General features: G+C 71.0%; 3 protein-coding genes and 1 long non-coding RNA gene across 6 annotated transcripts; all 4 read right to left on the bottom strand.

The window, feature by feature from the left end:
* Positions 1-364: 364 nt before the first annotated feature.
* LOC309684137 lies at positions 365-2468 on the bottom strand. The gene is made up of 4 exons (XR_014270269.1): positions 2413-2468; positions 2171-2235; positions 759-854; positions 365-382 (listed from the first exon to the last, which is right to left on the bottom strand). It is a non-coding gene; the product is annotated as an uncharacterized lncRNA (long non-coding RNA).
* A 2705-nt stretch (positions 2469-5173) lies between these two features.
* BCL3 (BCL3 transcription coactivator) lies at positions 5174-10464 on the bottom strand. 3 transcript variants are annotated; one of them, XM_082500093.1, is made up of 9 exons: positions 10079-10464; positions 9781-9952; positions 8453-8561; positions 7875-8082; positions 7321-7472; positions 7027-7104; positions 6508-6675; positions 5885-5978; positions 5174-5709 (listed from the first exon to the last, which is right to left on the bottom strand). In XM_082500093.1, the coding sequence occupies exons 1-9, from the start codon at positions 10344-10346 to the stop codon at positions 5282-5284; spliced, it is 1677 nt and encodes a 558-aa protein (XP_082356219.1). In that variant the 5' UTR covers positions 10347-10464; the 3' UTR covers positions 5174-5281. The 3 variants fall into 3 exon arrangements, with proteins under 3 accessions (XP_082356219.1, XP_082356220.1, XP_082356221.1); XM_082500094.1 differs by having other exon boundaries at positions 7384-7472; XM_082500095.1 differs by lacking the exons at positions 5885-5978; positions 7321-7472.
* Positions 10465-11793: 1329 nt separating this feature from the next.
* LOC309684138 (cell adhesion molecule CEACAM6-like) lies at positions 11794-17261 on the bottom strand. Its single transcript, XM_082500092.1, has 8 exons — positions 16777-17261; positions 15510-15875; positions 13501-13776; positions 12634-12894; positions 12432-12531; positions 12299-12348; positions 12177-12208; positions 11794-12013 (listed from the first exon to the last, which is right to left on the bottom strand). Exons 3-8 carry the CDS (start codon positions 13751-13753, stop codon positions 11903-11905), a joined length of 807 nt encoding a protein of 268 aa, XP_082356218.1. The 5' UTR covers positions 13754-13776; positions 15510-15875; positions 16777-17261; the 3' UTR covers positions 11794-11902.
* Positions 13927-16301, bottom strand: LOC309684136 (cell adhesion molecule CEACAM2-like; the record flags this gene model as incomplete). The annotated part of the gene is made up of 4 exons (XM_082500091.1): positions 13927-14192; positions 14594-14869; positions 15510-15875; positions 16253-16301. The coding sequence occupies 4 exons, from the start codon at positions 16299-16301 to the stop codon at positions 13927-13929; spliced, it is 957 nt and encodes a 318-aa protein (XP_082356217.1).
* Positions 17262-17861: the final 600 nt, after the last annotated feature.

Genomic DNA, 17861 nt, shown 5'->3' with positions numbered 1-17861 from the left:
TGAACGTGCAGAGGAACACGTTGTTATGAAATCTTACCTGCTACGCCCGAGAACCCAAAGACCGGCGATGCCATCAAATTCGGAAGATGGGCTGTGCTTGGGCCTTAGGAAGGAAATGGACTTCCCTGGTTGTTTTTTTTTTTAAAAAGAGAGTGCACAGCCTTGGTGCTGAAAAAAGTCTTGTTGCCGAACAAGGACGCTATGGAAGCAATAACTCACCAAAACTGCATTGGGACTCGCTGTCACCAGTTACAAGGCTGTAATGCTTCTTGGCAAAGTCCGGAAAACATGTAGAAGCCACCCCGCTTTGTCCACGTCTCTTCTCTGACCTCGACTGCTTTTCGTACACAGGCTACTATCTCCATAAGGTTTTCCAGTACCACTAGAAGGTATTTTAAGAACTTGTTGACTAAAAAAGCATAAAGCTTTTATCATGAAAACAAAGTCTGTTTCTTCGGAACATCTGAACCCTTACCGACACTTTCTTCCCTCTTTTAGTACAACATTATTTTCACAGTGCCAGTTAACGGTAAGCGCACAGAAAGAGAAGATTACGCTTTCAGGAAGAGAAAAGAAGCGGAGGGAAGCAATCTTTGCATGAGCGCAACGTGCTCCAGAACACACCTTATTTTTAGTATTCGCGTTCAAATATTTCATCGAAAAACTACAGGAGGAGAGTCAGCACATCCTTCGCTTTCACTTCAAAGCCCCCACGACAAGGACCTTAGGAAAAACGCAGACGCCCATGGGAGACGTACCTGGTCCTGGCAGAGCACTCTGGATCCTTTCCGTGTGTCCCGTACCGTCACGGCAGAAGAAAGGGCGACCGCGGAGAAAGGCTGGCCGTTGACAATCTGACAAGAGAGGGAAAATAACCCTTTAGCGTAAAGCCGGGTAGGAATCGCAAGCTGCCTTCTCCATGAAGGTTTGCCCAGACAACAGCTGAGCAGAGGAAAAAGTACTTGGCAACAACAGCCCCGCCGCCGGACTTTCATGGAGCGGGGCACGCAGACAGAGCGATGGGTTTTGCCACACACAGCCCTGAATTTCCTGAAGTTACCTTTACCAAAAAGAACCACTTGGAACATACTGCCAAACAACATTTGGCAATAAAACTACGATGGCTTTGACACACGCAATTTTTGGGGAACTTGCTATTGGCTTCCTGCTGCTGTTCTTCCTTCGGATACTCTACTTGTAGCCAAGTTTTTCACTACCGGTTCAAGCACTTCCCTTCCTGGTACTACCAGCACGTTTACACAGTCAAGTTACTTCATTGCTCCGCTCAAATCAGCCAAAGGAAAGTTACAGCCCTGAGAGAGCAGTCAAAAAGAGGAGGTCAGGCAGCAAAGGAGCTCTGCAGGCTGCCACCGGGCAACACCGCGCTCTGCTTTGGAAACCACGCGCATGCCCCACACAAACCCACACCCCCGGAAAAACCAAACCAAAAAAAAACCCCACCCGTGAGGGAGCTGGGGGGAAAATAATGAAAGGGAACACCAGCAGCTGCAACATCCAGTGAAATTGGGCTTTAACGCTAACCGTGTACTTCAGCGACTCTCTGAGTCTACACCTCAATCTGCTGAACGACTAGTCCTTTTCTGGAAGGACAAGCTTTTCTGACTTAAAAACCCTAGATTGAAGGCTCCACGGAACAGAAGGTGGGTTGAGCCACAGGACAACATGCCATCAACGCTCGAAGAAAAAAAAAAAAAAAAAAAAAAGAATCAAATTCAAGCGAAACATCAGTTTCCATCTTGTTTCATTCACTACGTTTCCACCGGCACCTAGGTGCTCCAAAATTAACCATACTCACACCACAGACTCATAACAATTCAGTTACGCAGGGAAAGAGAAAAGGCTATTTCCAACTTGCCCATAAAACTAGCACGAACAAACAGAAGAGAAACACCGGACCCTAAAGAAGGTATCGGGCAGCTCTTAATTTATCCAAGAGGAAAGATGGCTCTTTTACCCAAAAGGAAGACATTCCTAACTAACCAGGCACCAATTCGGGAAGGAGGCACGCTCTGTTCACCGCAATCCTACACCAGATTTTCCACAGTGGCTGCAGATTTGCCTTTTCTGCGGGTTTGACACGGAGTACCTGTAGCACGCCTGAACTCGCAAACATTTCTCCCCGCTCCCCCAGCCCCACGCCTGCCCTTACCTGAGCAGCTGGCGGAATCAACCCCGCAGGACTTTCTTCCCAGGACGCACAGGGGAAAGGGGGCACTGGGAAAAGAGGAGGTGAGAAATGACCCTGTTTGTCACAGCCAGACAACGGGCGCAAGCTGGGGGACCCCCACCCCACCTCTGCCCTCGGGAGCGAGGCCCAGAGAGGCGCCTGGCGTGGATTTCACCCCCCCCCGGGAAGAGGCCGGGCTCCCCGCGGGCAGAAGGACCACTCACCTTCCCGCTGCTCGGAGCTCCTCACTGGGGACAGCCCAGCCTGCACCTGGCTGCTCCTTCTCCTGACAAGCTCCAGCTATTTGCAACAGTCTGGGCTTTTGACAAGGGCATCAATCGATCACCGTCATAACTTGAATATTGTGATTAAACACCAACAGCTGTACATGGTACAAATATCGATTAGTTTGTGTGACTAATTACTTAATAACTAAACAGTATACAAAGAAGAGCTGAACTCGAAGAGGAGAGGGTTCCCCCCAGAGACCCCCTCAGACACAGAGTTCAGCCTGCTGCACGCCCGCCTCCTGAACTCGGGGGTCCCACGGGACCAGACCCCCACCTCCGGGGAGCATCCACGCATCCTGCCCACCCCCTGCTTTCCCCCGCAGACCCCAGCGCCCTCCCACCCCTCTCTGCCTCCCACTCCCCTGTGAAACCAGCCAAACGGGAGTCTGCTCTTGGCCACCCAAACCAGCTCACTTACCGCCCGTTTCTGAGCCCAAAAACCCCAGCTCCTGGGCCTGCTCTCAAGCCCCACAAACGCAGGACTTGATCCCCGCTCCTCAGCCCAAAGCCACACAATTCCACCTGTTTCTGAACCCTCAAACCAGCCCCGGGAGGTGCTTTCCAGCCCCCGGAGCAGAAGACCTGCTCTCCGTTTCGGGCCCCGAAGCGGCTCACCCCCTCTGCTTCCTCACCCCCTCGGCAGTCCCCGCGGGCCACGCTGAGGGCCAGCCCGAGCGCAGCCACCCCACAGCCCGCCACCCCCAGGGCCCGCAGACACTTTTGGGGAGCGCTGGGCAAGTGCGGAGGGCCCGACCCCACCGCGCTGCGGGGAGGCGCCGGCACGGCCCGGGCGCTGCTTCATTATCGCCCTTTCGGCCTTTATTTCTCCGGCACCACCAGCCCCACGCCTCAAACCCCCCAGGCCGAAGATACCCCGCGGGAAGCCGGGCACAGCCAGCCCCGCTCCGAGCCTACAGTGCCCCCCCTCAGGCCTCCCGCCCTCAGGCCTCCCGCTCACCTTAACGCGCTCCAACTGTCTCCCGACGTGCTCGCGGCAGCACCGCGGGCTGGGCTGGGCTGGGCTGGGCTGGGCTGGGCTCGGCCCGACCCGACCCAAGACGCGCCCGCCAGACTCCACTTCTCCCCCGCACTGCGACCCTCCGCTCCGACTTCGAGCTGGGCGCCATTTTACCCCGGCCCCCTCCGCTTCCGGAGAGCTCCCGACCGACCGCCCACGCCGCGCGCCCATTGGCCGCCGCCCGTAACCCCTCCTTGGGGCCCCGCTCCATTGGCTCGACGTCGCCGTCAATCTCCACCACACCTCACGCCGACGACGCGACCCGACCAATCGAAGCGCGGCGCCCGCGCTGTGATTGGCCCGCCCTCCCGTCCCGGAGCGGTTGCCATGGGGAAGAGGCACCTGCGGCGGCGCGGGGCTGTTGCCGGGGCGACGGGGAGGCGCGGCCGGGCCTGACGAAGACAGAGGGGAATTCACCACAACCCGGCTTTTGCTGCTCAAAAACTTTAGAGATTTGTGTGCCACAGCACTAAATAAACCGGTTGCGCAGCCCGGTCCCCGCAGCGCTCCCCGGGGTCAGGCACTTCGAGGGGGGACGGCGCTCCCCAGCTTCGGGGGCACCGGCCGCTGCGCCGGTGCGAGGGCCAGCCTCTGCGGGGGGGGGACAGCGCGGTGGGGGTGACGGGGGAGACTCCGGGGCAGCTCTGACGAGCTGCGGAGGCGCCCGGCGTCTGCGCCCGGCGGGGGTGCCCGCCTTCTTCCCCTCTCGCCTTCCGTCAGCTCTCGAGTAACTCCCGGGGGCTGCCCGGAGCCGGCTCGCCTCCAGCGGACCGGCAGCCTGCCGCAGCGGGCAGTTTGAAGCTTGCCGCCCCGCCACCCCCGGGCCGCCAGCGGGCAGGAGACACCCCCGCCCCCGGCGGAGGGGCTCGCTCGGCTCCCCGGTGCTCCTGGGCCCGGGGATGCAGCGGCGCTGCAGTACCGCGCTTCGACCACGCGATGGTACAGCGGCGAGAACGAGGCGGGGCGGGAGGCGGGGCCGAGGCGGGAGGCGGGAGGCGGGGTCGGGGAGAACAGAAGGCGGGGCCGTAGGGCTGGAGGCGGGGCCGGGGCAGACGGGGAGGCGGGGCCGAGATGGGGAGGCGGGGAAAGGGGCGGGGCCGACCCTTCCCTGCCTCTCCCCCCATTCAAGCCCTCGTGTCGGCCCCGTGAAATTCCCACGGGCAGCAGAAGGGGAGGTGGGGGTGTTGGTGGGTGAGGAGCTCGCCAGGAGCCGGCACCGTGCACTGGAGCCCAGCGAGCCCCCAGCATCCCTGGCTGCATCCCCTGCAGCATGGCCAGCAGGGCAAGGGGGGAATTGTGCCCCTCTGCTGCGCTCTGCTCTGGTGAGACCCCCCCGCAGTGCTGCCTCCAGCTCGGGGGGTCCCAACAGCAGAAGGACACGGAGCTGTAGGAGTGGGGTCAGGGGAGGCCCCGGAGACTCCTTAAGCGTGGGAACCCCTCAGCTCTGGGGACAGGGTGGGTGGGAGCCGGAGCCGCGCTGCACCATAGAGTGCGACTGCCGGAGGGGAGATGGGCCCTTCTGGTACCGCCTCAGCCCCCTCCTCCTGCCTCGGCCCCGCCCCCTGGCTCGGCCCCACCCCTCCCACCTCGGCCCCGCCCCTCCTGTGTCAGCCCCGCCCCCCAGCCTCAGCCTCCACCCCTCCCACCTCGGCCCCGCCCCCCACAGGAGGATTTGTAGCCAAAAATCACTTTAATTGGCCTCGTGGAGGGCCTGGCCCCGCCCCCGCCGGGGGGGGGAAGGGTTAATGCTCGTGGATGGGGGCGGGGTCCCTCCTCCGCCCTGGGTCATGTGGCCCCTCCCACCTGGCCCCGCCCCTCCCGGGGGCGGAGCCGAGAGGGCTCAGGGGGCGGGCAGCCCCCTTCTGCCAGCGTCCGTGATTGGTCCATCTGGGTGGCCCGCAGTGGCCCCTGATTGGCCAGCGGGCCCAGGAAAACAATTGGCTGGTGGAAGGGCTGTGGCATGATGGGATTGGCTGCGGCATCCCGGCCGGGTGATACCATTGGGTAACGGCAGGTGGGGTCCAGGTGCCCATCGGCCAATGCCAGGGTGGGAGCAGGGCCATCGGCGCATCCCATTGGCTGCCCGGTGCTACCTTCATGCTTCACCCCCAGGCGGGGACCCAGCCCTTGCACCCTATTGGCCAGCTCAGCAGAGTCCGCCCTCTGATTGGCTGTGGTGGGGGTCCGGGGGCAGGACTCGGGGGAGGCCCGGCCTGGAGGGGGGGTGGGGGGTCAGGGGGAGCACGACCCCCTGTGACCCCCCAGCACCCCCCAACACCTCAGGGACCCCCGCAGGGACAACCTGACCCCCACCAACACCGAATGCCCCCCCCGACTCCCCAAACCTCCCCTCCCCCCCAGGACCCTCCCTCCCCCCCCTTTCCTCACCGTTGGGGGCGTGGGGGGCGCCGTCGGGAGGGGGGGGGGGGCTGGGGGGGGCCGGGGGGGGCCGGGAGGCCTTTCCCCGCAGGATGTCGATGACCTGGGGGGGGCGGGGGGGGGAGGCCGGAGTCAGCGCTCCCAAAACCCCCCAAAACCCCCTGTGCTGTCCCACCGCCCCCCCGTGCACCCCCAGCACCGCACCCCAACCCCCCCATTCCCCCTTCCCCCCCATTGCCCCCCATCCCCCCGATGCCCACCCCCATCCCTCCTACCGCCCAACCCCCTCTTGCCCCCCACTGCGCCCCCCTTTTCCCCCAGGCTCGCCTTCCACCCCCCCATCACCCCTCCATCCCCCACCCCCCTCCCCATTCCCCCCATTGCCCCCTCTTCCCCCCACCTGCTGCCCCATCACCCCCACATTCCCCCCTCTGCCCCCATCCCCCCGTGTCCCCCATTGCTCCCCCCATTCCCCTCTCCCCCACTTGCTGCCCCGTCACCCCCCACCCCCCATCCCCCGATCGCCTCCCCTCCCCCTCCTCCCCCGCCCCCCCATCGCCCCCCGCCCCCACCTGCCACCCCCTTCCCCCCCGCCCCCCGCCCCCCATCGCCCCCCGCCCGCTCGCCCGCACCTGCCGCCCGCTCGCCACCGCGGCCGCCGTCTCGTTGTGGCCGTTGCGCAGCCCGAGGTCGGCGCCGCTCCGCAGCAGCAGCCGCAGCGCCGCCACCAGTCCGCGCCCCGCGGCCGCGTGCAGCGCCGTGCACCCCGCGTAGGACTGCGCGTTCACGCACGCGCCGCGCTGGGGGGGCGGGGGTCAGCGGCGGCGGCCCCCCGCACCCCAGAGCCCCCCCGGAGCCCCCGGCCCCCCACAGCCCCCCGCGGCGCCAACGCCCCCCCCCGACCCCCCCAGAGGCTGCCCGAAGCCCCCCGCAACCCCCAGACCCCCCCCAGGCCCCCCAAAGCTCCCAGCCCCCCAAGGCCCCCTCACCCCACCGACCCCTCTGCTCCCCCCGACGCCCAGAGCCCCCCGAGTCTCCCAACACCGCCCCAGCCCCCCCCCGAATCCTCCGCAGCCCTCAGCCCCCCAAAGCCCCGAGCCCCTGCAGAGCCCCCCGCGCCCCCCAGGGCCCCCTCGCCGCCCGCCCCCCACCTGGATGAGCAGCTCCGCCATCTCCAGGCTGTTGCTCTCCACCGCGTGCAGCAGCGCCGAGCGGCCGCTCTTGATGTCCTGGGGGGGACGGGGGGGTGAAAGGGGGCCAACCCCCAGACACCCCCCGACACCCCACGCCCTGCCCTGCCCCCTCCGCCCCCCCCCCGACACGGCCCATACAGAACCCCCCCCCCGCCCCATGGAGCCCCCCCCGGGGCCCCACCTCCCCTCACTGTGGAGCCCCACACCCCCCGCCCCCCCCGGGCCACCCCAAAGACCCCCCCGGGGCCCCACCTCCCTCACTGTGGAGCCCCACGGCCCCCCCGGCCCCCGCCCCATGGCCCCCCCGGCCCCCACCACGGCGTCGATGTCGGCCCCGTGCTCCAGCAGCAGCAGAACGCTCTCGCGGGCGCCGGAGCTGACGGCCACGTGCAGAGGGGTCAGACCTGGGGGGACCGGGGGTCAGGGGGGGCGGCCCTCCAAGAACACGCACAGCCCCATCGGCCCCCATTGTGCTCCCCCCCCGCCCCCCGGTGCCCCCCCATGGCAGTGCTCCCCCTTTCGGTGCCCCCCCTTTGACGCCCCCCCCATTGCCACGGTCCCCCCTTTATGTCCACCCTCATTTCAGTGCCCCCTCTTTCTGTGTCCCCCCATTTTCCCCTATTTGGCTGCCCCCCCCTTGTCAGCCCCCCTTTCTGTGCCCCCCCCCCGCGCCCCCATCTCTGTGCCCCCCGCTCCCCTCCAGTGCCCCCCAGTTCCGTGCCCCCCTTTACAGAGCCCCCCATTCCCCATCTCTGTGCCCCCAACCCCCCCGCCGCCATCTCTGACCCCCCCATCGCCCCCCTCACCCTCGTAGTTCCGCGCCTGCAGGTCGGGCCCCCCCCCGCGGGCGGAGGGGCGCAGCAGCTCGCGCAGGCAGCGGGGGTTGGGGGTCTCGCAGGCCAAGTGCGCGGCCGTGCGCCCCAACCGGTCGAGGGCCATCGGCGACGCCCCGTGGGCCACCAGGAGCCGCACCAGCGCGGGCTGCGCCGTGATCACCGCCAGGTGCAGCGGCGTCTGCGGGGTGGGGCGGGGCAGGTCAGGGTGTGTCAGGGGGCGGGGCATGCCAGGGTGGGGCGGGGCATGTCAGGGCGGGGCAGGGTGTGTCAGGGCAGGGCGGGGCAGGGTGTGTTGGGGCGGGGCACATCAGGATGGGGTGGGGGCTGTCAGGGCAGGGCGTGTCAGGGGCAGGGCGTGACAGGGCAGACTGGGGTGTGTCGGGGCGGGGCATGTCAGGGTGTGCCCAGGGCGGGGCAGGGTGTGTCGGGGCGGGGCACGGCACACCCCAAGCTGCATGGGGTGTGTGCGGGGGGGGCGTGTGTGGGGCCGGCAACCACGGGCCCACCTCTCCACCCATCCCCCCGCCCCCATCCCCCCCGCCCCCCACCTGCCGCAGGCGGTTGTACACGTCCAGGTCGCGCCCCCCCTGCAGGAACAGCCCCACCAGCCGCCGCGCCGCCCCCTGCGCCCCCTGAGCCACCGCGATGTGCAGCGCCCTGGGGGGGACAGCGGGTCATGGGGGGGACAGCGGGGGGAGGGGGGGGACAGCGGGTCACGGGGGGGGACAGCGGGTCATGGGGGGAGACAGCGGGTCATGGGGGGGACAGCGGGGGGAGGGGGGGCAGCGGGGGGGGGGGGGACAGCGGGTCATGGGGGAGACAGTGGGGGGAGGGGGGGGCAGCAGGTCACTGGGGGGGACAGCGGGAGGAGGGGGGGAGACAGCGGGGGGAGGGGGGGAGACAGCGGGGGGAGGGGGGGACAGCAGGTCACTGGGGGGGACAGCGGGAGGAGGGGGGGACAGCGGGTCATGGGGGGGAGACAGCGGGTCACGGGGGGGGACAGCGGGTCACGGGGGGGACAGTGGGTCACTGGGGGGGGACAGCGGGTCATGGGGGGGGACAGCGGGGCACGGGGGGGGGACAGCGGGGCACGGGGGGGGACAGCGGGAGGAGGGGGGGGGACAGCGGGAGGAGGGGGGGGCACGGGGGGGGGGCACAGAGGGTCACGGCGATGTGCAGTGAGGGGACAAGGGGGGGACACGGGGTCATGGAGGCACACACACGGGGGGACGGGGGGGTGGGGGGTCACGAGGGGACACGGGGTCACGGGGGGACACGGGGCCATCGCGATGCGCAGCGCCCCGGGGGGTCGCGGGGGTCGCGGGGGGTCGCCGGGGGAGGTCCCAGGGTGCTGGGGGGAGGGGGAGGAAGAAGCCGCCCCTCCCCCAAGCGCTTCCAGTAAAGGGGCGTGGCCGGGGCGGTGACGTCAAGCGGCGGCGGGGCGGGGCCGGGGCAGCCCGGCGGGGCCGGGGATTCCCCGCGGGGGGGGGGGGGGGGGGAACAGCAAGGGGGCCCCGAGAGGGGGTCACCGCTGGGGGGGTCCCCGGGGAAGGGGGACCCCTCGGGGAGTCCTATCGTGGGGGTCCCCACGGGGGCATCCCCGTGAGGGGTCTCCTTCGCGGGGTCCCCAATGGGGGGGGTGTCATGTCCGCGGCGTCCCCACAGGGGCATCACACGGGGGGGTCCTCACTGGTGGTCTCCTTTGGGGGGTCCCCAAGGGTGGTCCTACCGGGGGGTCCCCAGGGAGAGGTTCATTACGGGTCTCCCATTCCGGGGGTCCCACGGGGGGGGGGAACTCGGTCCGGAGGGCGCTCCTGGGGGCCCTTTACTGGGGGTACCCCACTGGGGGAGGCACACGGGGGGGTCCCCGACTCACGTGTCGCCGTCCTCGTCCTGCTCGGTGGCGGCGGCGATGTCGGCGGCCAGTTGGGTCTCGGGGTGGCCCAGCAGGGCCAGCGGGGCGGGCGGCAGGGCCAGCACCCCCGGGGGGGCCCCCAGCCCCGCTCCGGCCCCCCCCAGCAGCGGCAGCGGCAGCTCTCCCCGCGGCCCTGCGCGGCGGCGGTCAGCGGGGCCGCTCCGGCGCCCGGGGGACCCCCACCCCCCCCACCCCCCGCCCGCGAGGAAGCCCGGTGCGGGGGGGAGGGGGGGGCCCGGGGGGGGCCCGGGGGTCTCACCTGAGAAGAAGGCGGCGGGCGGGGGGGGGAAGCCGAGGCCGAGCGGAGGGCCGGGGGCGGCGGCGCGGGGCGCTTTCCCCGGGGGGGGTCCGAGCCCCGGGGGGGGTCCGTGCCCCGGGGAGACGGGGAGGGGGAGGGGGGGGGAGGACCCCATCGCCCCCCGCATCGCCGAGCGCCGCTTCCGCAGCGGCAGCGACGCCTCGGGGGGGCCCGACCCGGAGGGGGGCCCGCGCCGCGTCCGCAGGTCCACGGGCAGCTCCTCCGCCATGGGGGGAGCGGGGGGGGGTCCGTCCCGTCCCGTCCCGTCCCCCCCCCCCGACGCCTGGGACCCCCCCTCCCCCGACGCCCCGGTCCCCTCCGACTCCCGGGTCCCCGCGGCGCGGCGGAAGCGACCCCGGGACTTCCCCGCCGGCAGCGACGGGACTTTCGGGGCGCCCCCGGCCCCGCCCCCGGCCCCGCCCCGGGACACCTGGGGGCGGGGTTTCTCCGCGCGGCCCCGCCCCCGGCGGGGACCCGCCCCCGGGGCGCCCCCTGGCGGTCGGGCGGGACACAGCGGCGCCCCGCACCCCCGGCCCCGCGCGGGCACCGGCCCCGCGACCCCCCCCCGGCCCCCCCGGCCCCCCCCGGGGCCGTGCACACCCCGCACACGCTCCTGCCAGAGGCCCCCCCGGCACGCCTGCCCGGGCGCGCACACGCGTGTGCACACGCGTGACGGCTCCCGCCGCCCCGTGACTCAGCCCCGACCCGCCGTGAGCCGCTCGGGCGCCTCTCCCGCGGCCATGGGGCCCCCCTGGGCCGGCGAGCGCCCGCCCCCCACCACCACCGGCCCCCCCGCCACCCGCGCCCCCCCGGCCGCGCCCCCCACCACCCCCGCGCCCACCGGGGCACCCGCCGCTGGCCCCCCCGGGCCCCCCCCGTTCCTGGCCTGGCTGGTGGCCGGGGCTCTGGTCGGGGTCCTGCTGGCCTTGGCCTTGGCGGCCACCGTGGTCCACCGGCGGGTCCGGCCCCGCACGCACCGCCCAGGGTAAGGCCGCCCCGACACCGGGGTCCCCCAATCCCCCCTCCGCCGGACGCCTGCGTCCCCCCCATCCCCCCCCGCGCTCCTGGGGACCCCCGGACCCCGAGTCTTCCCGTCATCCCCCCTGGACACCCGGGTCCCCCCCGGACATGTGGGCTGCCCCCAGACTCCTGTGCACCCCCTGATGCCGGGGTCCCCCCAGTTCCCCCCAGTTCTCCCCGACCCCTGGGTCCCTTCCCCGAACACCGGGGTCCCCCCCACAGTGTGGGGTCCCCCCCCGACTCCCCCCGGCTCTTTGCAGGGACGCGCGGAGCAGTCGGCACGGAGGGAGGAAACCCGCGGCCCCCCAGGACGGGGGGTGCTGTGCCCCGACGCCGGGGCCCCCCCCGGACACGGGGGTCCCCCCCGGAGAGGAGATGTCGATGTGTGAAGGGGCGGAGTCATCCCTGGCCCTGCGGCCACGCCCATCCGGGCTGGCCACGCCCCCCGCCGCCGGCCACGCCCCCCACCGCTCCCCGCTGGCCCCCCCATGAGCCCCGACCCCCCCCAGCATTAAAGCACTGTCGCCTCCCCCCGCCCGGTCTGAACTGGGGGGCGGGGGGGGGGTGCGGGGGTCAGGGGCAGACTGGACACGAGGAGGGGGTGGTGGGACACGGACCGCGTGTCACACGCGTGTGCGAGGGTCTCTCCTCCCGTCACCTCCTTTATTACGGAGCCGGCCCTGCACGGGGGCACCGCAGACCCCCCCGGGACCAGCCGGGGGGCCCGACCCCCCCGTGCGGCGGATCCCTCGTCCAGGGCAGCCCCTACTTCAGCCTGACCTCGCAGTAGACGCTGCCGTCGCTGCGCTGGGGGGGTCTGGGGGGTGGTGGCCCCCCCGGGGCGCTGAAGGTCAGGGTCGAGTACTTGACCTCCTCCTGCAAAGCAGCACCGCGTGTCGGGGACCCCCCAGGACGGGGAGAGGACCCGCGCGTCCCGGCCCCCCCCAGATCGGGGAATCGGGGAGGGGACCCACAGCCCCCCTAGACTGGGGAGGGGACCCACGCGTCCGGCCCCCCCGTGCTGCCCGGAGCCCCTTACCGTGCTGTCTACGCCGTCTGCAGCTGCACTGTCTGTGGGGCAGAGCGGGGGGTGAGACGAGCCCCCCAAGGCCTGGGGGTCCCCACGACACCCCAAGACATTGGGGGGGGCACAGGACTCACCGCAGGGGGGGGCGCTGGGTTTGGAGCCCTCATGGGAGGTGGTAGTGGACCTGGGGGCAGAGGGGAGCCCTGAGTAGGGCTGGGGGGCTCGAGGGGGTCCCGGGGGGGTCCCGGGGGAGTCCCATCCTGTTACCTGCCGCTGTGGCGCCAGAGTAGGAACCCGGCGGCCGCCAGCAGCCCCAGTCCCAGCAGCGATCCCACGACGATGCCGGCGATGGCGCCGCTGCTCAGACCTGGGGGGGGGCACCCCAAAATGGGGGGGGGGTTGAGCGAGGGAGCGGGGGTCCCCCCGGGGCCCTCCCCAGACAGCAGCGTCCCCCCCGGGCCCCGCTCACCCTCGTCCTGCAGCAGCAGCATGGTGGCCTCGGCGGCATGGCCCAGGGCCGGGTTGGTGGCCCGGCAGCGGTACTCGCCGGCCTGGCCGGGCTCCCTGAAGTCGAGGCGCAGGTGGCTACCTGCGGCCAGGCTGGCGTTGCCACGGGCCCAGGTGAAGAGGGGCAGTGGGACGGCGGCAGCGGCGCAGAGCAGCTCCAGACGGGCGCCCAGCCGCAGGCGCAGGGGACCCGGCGGGGTGATGGTGACGGCGTCGGGGCCGTCTGCAGGACACGGGGGAGGCGGGGATGGGGACGGACACGGGGACACGGGGATGGGGACGGGGATGGGCACAGGGACATGGGACACATGGGGATGGGATGGACACGGGGTCATGGGGGCGGTGATGGTGTGGGGGCACTGGAATGGGGACAGCGGGGACATGGGGACAGGGTGGCACGGGAGATGTGGGGATGGAGACACAGGACAGCGATGGCCTGGGGACAGAGGGATGGGGACAGAGACGGGGAACATGGAAATGGGGACAGCGTGGGGCCGGGACAGGGACGGGATGGGACATGTGGTGATGGGGACACAGGACAGCGATGGCATGGGGTCAGGGAGAGAAGGGATGTGGGACAGTGTGAGGAGCACAGGGACAGTCACAGGGACCGAGGGGACATGGGGACAGAGCAGCGTGGGGGACGTGGGGATGGGGACACGGGACAGCAGCGATGGTGTGGGGGCACAGGGACGGGGACAGACATGGGGGATGGGACAGGGACAGCACGGGACACACAGGGCTGGGGACGGACACGGGGATGGCACAGGGGACAGGGGGATGGGAACGGCATGGGGGATGAGGGGACAGGGGCGCCGCGGGGACTCACAGACGACGGTGACGGTGGCATCGTCGCTGCGGTTGGCGCTGATGGCGTTGCTGACCTGGCAGGCGTAGGCGCCGGCATCACCGCGCAGCACTGGCCGCACCGTCAGCGTCCGGTTGTCCGGGGACAGGGTCAGGCGGCTGCCGGGTGCCACCGGCGCCCCGAGGTGCAGCCAGGCCACCCGCTGGGTGTCGCGGGGGGGGTGGCAGGTCAGGGCGACGCTGTCGTTCTCCGTCACCGTCACGTTGTCAGGCATCACCGCCGGCTGTGTCAGCAGCTCTGCAAGCAGAGGGACGGGGGGGTCAGGGGGTCTCTGGCACCGCTCCCCCTCGGCTCCCCCCTCCCTGCGTGGCGGCGGGGACGGCGGCGGTGGCAGCGAGGACGTGGCATCGGCGGGGACGGTGGCACCGGTGTCCCCAGTGTCCCCGGCTACTCACCCCAGACCCGCAGCTCCAGCCGGGAGCTGTTGCACACACGGGAGCTGAGGGGGTTCAGGGCCCCGCAGACATAGTCCCCGCCGTGTGCCGGGGACAGGGGACCGAGGTGCAGGGTGGCCCCGGGGTGCTGGGTGTCCCCAAAAAACCACGTGTAGAGGGGGTCGGGGACAGCGTCGGCGGCACAGGTCAGTGTCAGGGGGGAGCCAGCCGGCCAGTCGAGGGGTCCCGGTGGGGTGATGGTGACAGCGTCGGGCCCGTCTGCGGGGAGAGGGGTCAGGGCGGCACGGGGACGGAGGGGGGACGGCAGGGGGACAGGGGGCACGGGGTTGGGGACGTGAGGACAGATGTGGGGGACATGGGGACAGACACGGGGACAGACACAGGGACAGCATGGGGACGTGGGGACGGACGTGGGGACGGACGTGGGGACAAATGACAGACATGGGGAGAGCGCTGGGTCATGGGGACAAACACGGGGACAGTGTGGGGACAAGCACAGCGTGGGGTCGCAGGGATGGGGCTGACGACGGTGCTGGGGACATGGGGACAGAGACAGGGTCAGCACTGGGGATGTGGGGACCGACACAGGGATGGCGCTCCCCCCGCACGGGGACAGACGCGGGGTCAGTGCTGGGGACAGGGGCGCCGCGGGGACTCACAGACGACAGTGACGGTGGCATTGTCGCTGCGGTTGGTGCTGATGGCGTTGCTGACCTGGCAGGCGTAGGCGCCAGCGTCACCGCGCAGCACTGGCCACACCGTCAGCGTCCGGTTGTCCGGGGACAGGGACAGGCGGCTGCCGGGTGCCACCGGCGCCCCGAGGTGCAGCCAGGCCACCCGCTGGGTGTCAGGGGGGGGGTGGCAGGTCAGGGCGACGCTGTCGTTCTCCATCACCGTCACATTGTCCGGCGTCACTGCCGGCTGTGTCAGTGGGACTGCACGGGGGACAGACAGTGTCATTGGGACCCGAGGACACCGGGGCGGTGGGACAATGGGGACAGACAGGTTGGGATCGGGTCGGGATCAGCGATGAGGGTCCCGAGCATCCCCCATGTCCGGCTGCTCCCCCCTCCCAGCATCACCCGTCCCTGTCACACACCTGCCGGGGGACATGGGTTGGTCCCCACATCCCCATCCCAAACCCCCGGGGGGGACACACAGGTTTGTCCCTGTCCCACGGCTCTCGGGGGGGGGGACAGGTTTGTCCCCACATCCCTGTCACACAGCCCCTGGGGGGGCACGGGTTTGTCCCCGTGTCCCACACCCCCGAGGGGGTTTGTCCCCACGTTCCCGTCCCACAGCCCCCATGTTTGTCCCCACGGCCACCACCCCAGGGGACATCGGCACCCCTACCGCGGCAGCCCTTGACCCCCCCCGTGCCGGGCCGGCACAGGAAGGCGGAAGCGTGGATGGCGGTTAATGATTGACTGGTGCCACCAGCGGAGGGGACAGGGTGGGGACACGGGAACCCCCCGGACGGCGCAGCGGCAACGCCCGGCCAATGGGCACCGGGTGGGTTCGGCGCTGGCCGGTAGCACGGCCAAGAGGGCGGTGGGTCGCCGCGGGAGGACTCACCGTGGACAGTGAGGTCAAGGGTGGCGGTGGTGGCATGGGGGTCCCGGACAGCCACTGTGTAGGGCCCGGTGTCGTTGGGGTGCAGGTGGCGGATGTGCAGAGTGCAGTTGGGGTCCCCCGTCTCGCGGCCGGTGGCCACCGGCCCGTTCTGCTGGCCCAGCGATGGTGTGATGTAGAAGTTGAAGATCTCGGAGGCCACGTCGGTGCCGCGCGCCCGGTGCCAGGAGCAGGAGATGATCCCGGCGGGCACCGGCTCCAGCACCAGGGAGACGTTGCCCCCAGCCCGGGCGGTTGCAGGGTTCTGGCGGAGGGTGAAAAGGGGGGTCTGGCCCCGTGCCGGGGGGGGCACGGACAGCAGGAGGGCGGCTGCAGGGGGGAGAGGGGCGTCAGCGCTGGGGGACGCGTCCCCGGCGGGGTTTGGCGGTGGGACGGCAACGGACACCCCAAGGATGGAGGGGACCCCAAGAGGGAGCCCGGGACAGAGGGGAAGCGGGGGAGAGTGAGGGGACCCCCCTGGGGACCCTGAGACAGACCCCGGGACAGAGGGGACCCCTGGGGAGCCCAAGGAGACCCCGGGAGGTGGAAGGGACCCCCAGAGACCCCGAGGAGACCCTGGGCCGGAGGGGACCCCGAGCGACCCCGGGGGGACCCAGGAGATGGGGGACCCCAGGGAGACCCTGGGCCGGAGGGGACCCGGGGGACCCCGGGAGGGTCCCGAGGGCGGCGGGGCCCCCTCCCCCCACCTGCCAGCACGGCGGCGCTCCAGGGCGGCCCCGGCGCTCGGTGGCCCATGGCGGCTCGCCCCTGCGCCCGGGTGCTGTGCTGCGACAGCCGTGCCCGCGGCCGTGCCCGGGGAGAGGGAGGGGACAGCGCGGCCCTCCCCGGGGGACGGGCCCGGGGTGGCACCTGTGGCGGGGACCGGGAGGGGACCGGGGGGCCACAGCCCCTCCCCGGGGAACGCGGGGACAGATGTGGGGACAGCCCAGGGGACACGGGGACGGGGACGGCATGGGGACAATACAGGGGGGACGCGGGCAGCGTGGGGGACACGGGGGGGGACAGAGATGGGCATGGGGACAGCCCAGGGGACATGGGGATGGACGTGGGGACATCACAGGGGAACAGGGACACGGGGACGGCACAGGGGACACGGGGGCAGATGTGGGGACAGGTGTGGGGACGGGACGGCCATGGGGATGCTGTGGGGCACATGGGGACAGCGGGCGGGTGGGGGACGGTGTGGGGATGGGGGGGGGGGGCAACTCACCCCCGGGTGCCGGCGTCACCCCGGCTCTGCAGTGACGTCCCCCCACTCCCGGGGGACACCGGGGGGGTCACAGCCTCTCGGGCGGGCGGGGCCCGGCACGGGCGTGGTGCGGGCGTGGCGGGGGGTGGAGGCCCCCCCAACCCCCCCGGTGGTTCCCGGCAGCGCCAGCCCAGCCCGAGGGGGGGGAATAAAGGCAGCGCTGGGCCACCCCCCCCGGGAAATGGCTCCCTGGCTGCTGCTGCTGCTGCTGCTGCTGCTGGCGGGGGCGGTCCCGGCAGCCCCCCGCCCCCCCCAGCGCCTCCCGGGGGTGGGGGGTCCCCACCGGCAACGCCCCCCCCCCGCGGCACTGCCCCCCACCAGCGATGGGGGTGCTGGGGGCCGGGGGGGGGCGGCGGCGGTGGCCCCCCCCGGAGAGATGTGTGCCTGCGGGAGACAGGGTGAGGGAGCGTGGGGGGGCGCGGGGACACCCTGACCCCCCCCCGACCCCCCCCGCTCCCCTCTGACCCCTCTGACCCCCCCCGACCCCCCGCTCCCCTCTGACCCCCCCGACCCCTCTGACTCCCCCCGTTCCCCTCTGACCCCCCCGACCCCCCCCGACCCCTCTGACCCCCCCCGCTCCCCCCCGACGCCTCTGACCTCCCCGACCCCTCTGACCCCCCCACTCGCCTCTGACTCCCCGCTCCCTCTGACCCCTCCCCCGACTCCCTGAAGCGCCGGGAGGTAAATGGGGGGTTGTGACCCCCCGTGACCCCCCCCCGCCCCCCCCAGGTCCCTCTCGCCCCCTCAGGAGCCGCCGCCGAGGACGCTGCCCCCCGCGCTGCCGCCCGCGCCCCCCCACCAGAGGGCTCGCCCTGCCCCTCTAGGGCCCCCCCGACCCCTCTGTACACCCTTATGAGCCCCCCCGACCCCCCCGGGACCCCCTCTTTAACCGCCCCGACCCCTCGCGGGGGGGAGCTCGGGGGTGCCCGGGGTCAGAGGTCGCCCCCCCAATAAAGGTCTCCGCAAAGCGCCGACTGCGCCGCGCGGGTCAGAGGTCGCGACCCCGCCGGGGGTGCGGGGCACAGTGCGCATGCGTCGCTGGGGGG

Source organism: Vanellus vanellus (assembly GCF_965231255.1).
Source record: "Vanellus vanellus genome assembly, contig: HAP1_SCAFFOLD_1970, whole genome shotgun sequence".
NCBI classification, from domain to species: domain Eukaryota; kingdom Metazoa; phylum Chordata; class Aves; order Charadriiformes; family Charadriidae; genus Vanellus; species Vanellus vanellus.
The sequence above is the reverse complement of the archived record's forward strand: the minus strand, read 5'-3'. Positions and strand labels throughout refer to the sequence as shown.

Bases quoted from the DNA above. Each gene is read 5' to 3' on its own strand.
- BCL3 (XM_082500093.1), bottom strand. From the start codon at position 10,346: ATGGCGGAGGAGCTGCCCGTGGACCTGCGGACGCGGCGCGGGCCCCCC. The intron at 7,473-7,874 runs GTGAGGGGGGCG...CGGTCCCCCCAG, and splicing joins GCAGGCGCGGAACTACGAGG to GTCTGACCCCTCTGCACGTG. The intron at 5,979-6,507 runs GTGCGGGCGAGC...CGCCCCCCCCAG, and splicing joins CGGTGGCGAGCGGGCGGCAG to GTCATCGACATCCTGCGGGG.
- LOC309684138 (XM_082500092.1), bottom strand. From the start codon at position 13,753: ATGCCTGACAACGTGACGGTGACGGAGAACGACAGCGTCGCCCTGACC. The intron at 12,895-13,500 runs GTGAGTCCCCGC...CGTGTCCTGCAG, and splicing joins TGCCACCGTCACCGTCGTCT to ACGGCCCCGACGCCGTCACC. The intron at 12,014-12,176 runs GTAAGGGGCTCC...GCTGCTTTGCAG, and splicing joins CAGACGGCGTAGACAGCACG to GAGGAGGTCAAGTACTCGAC.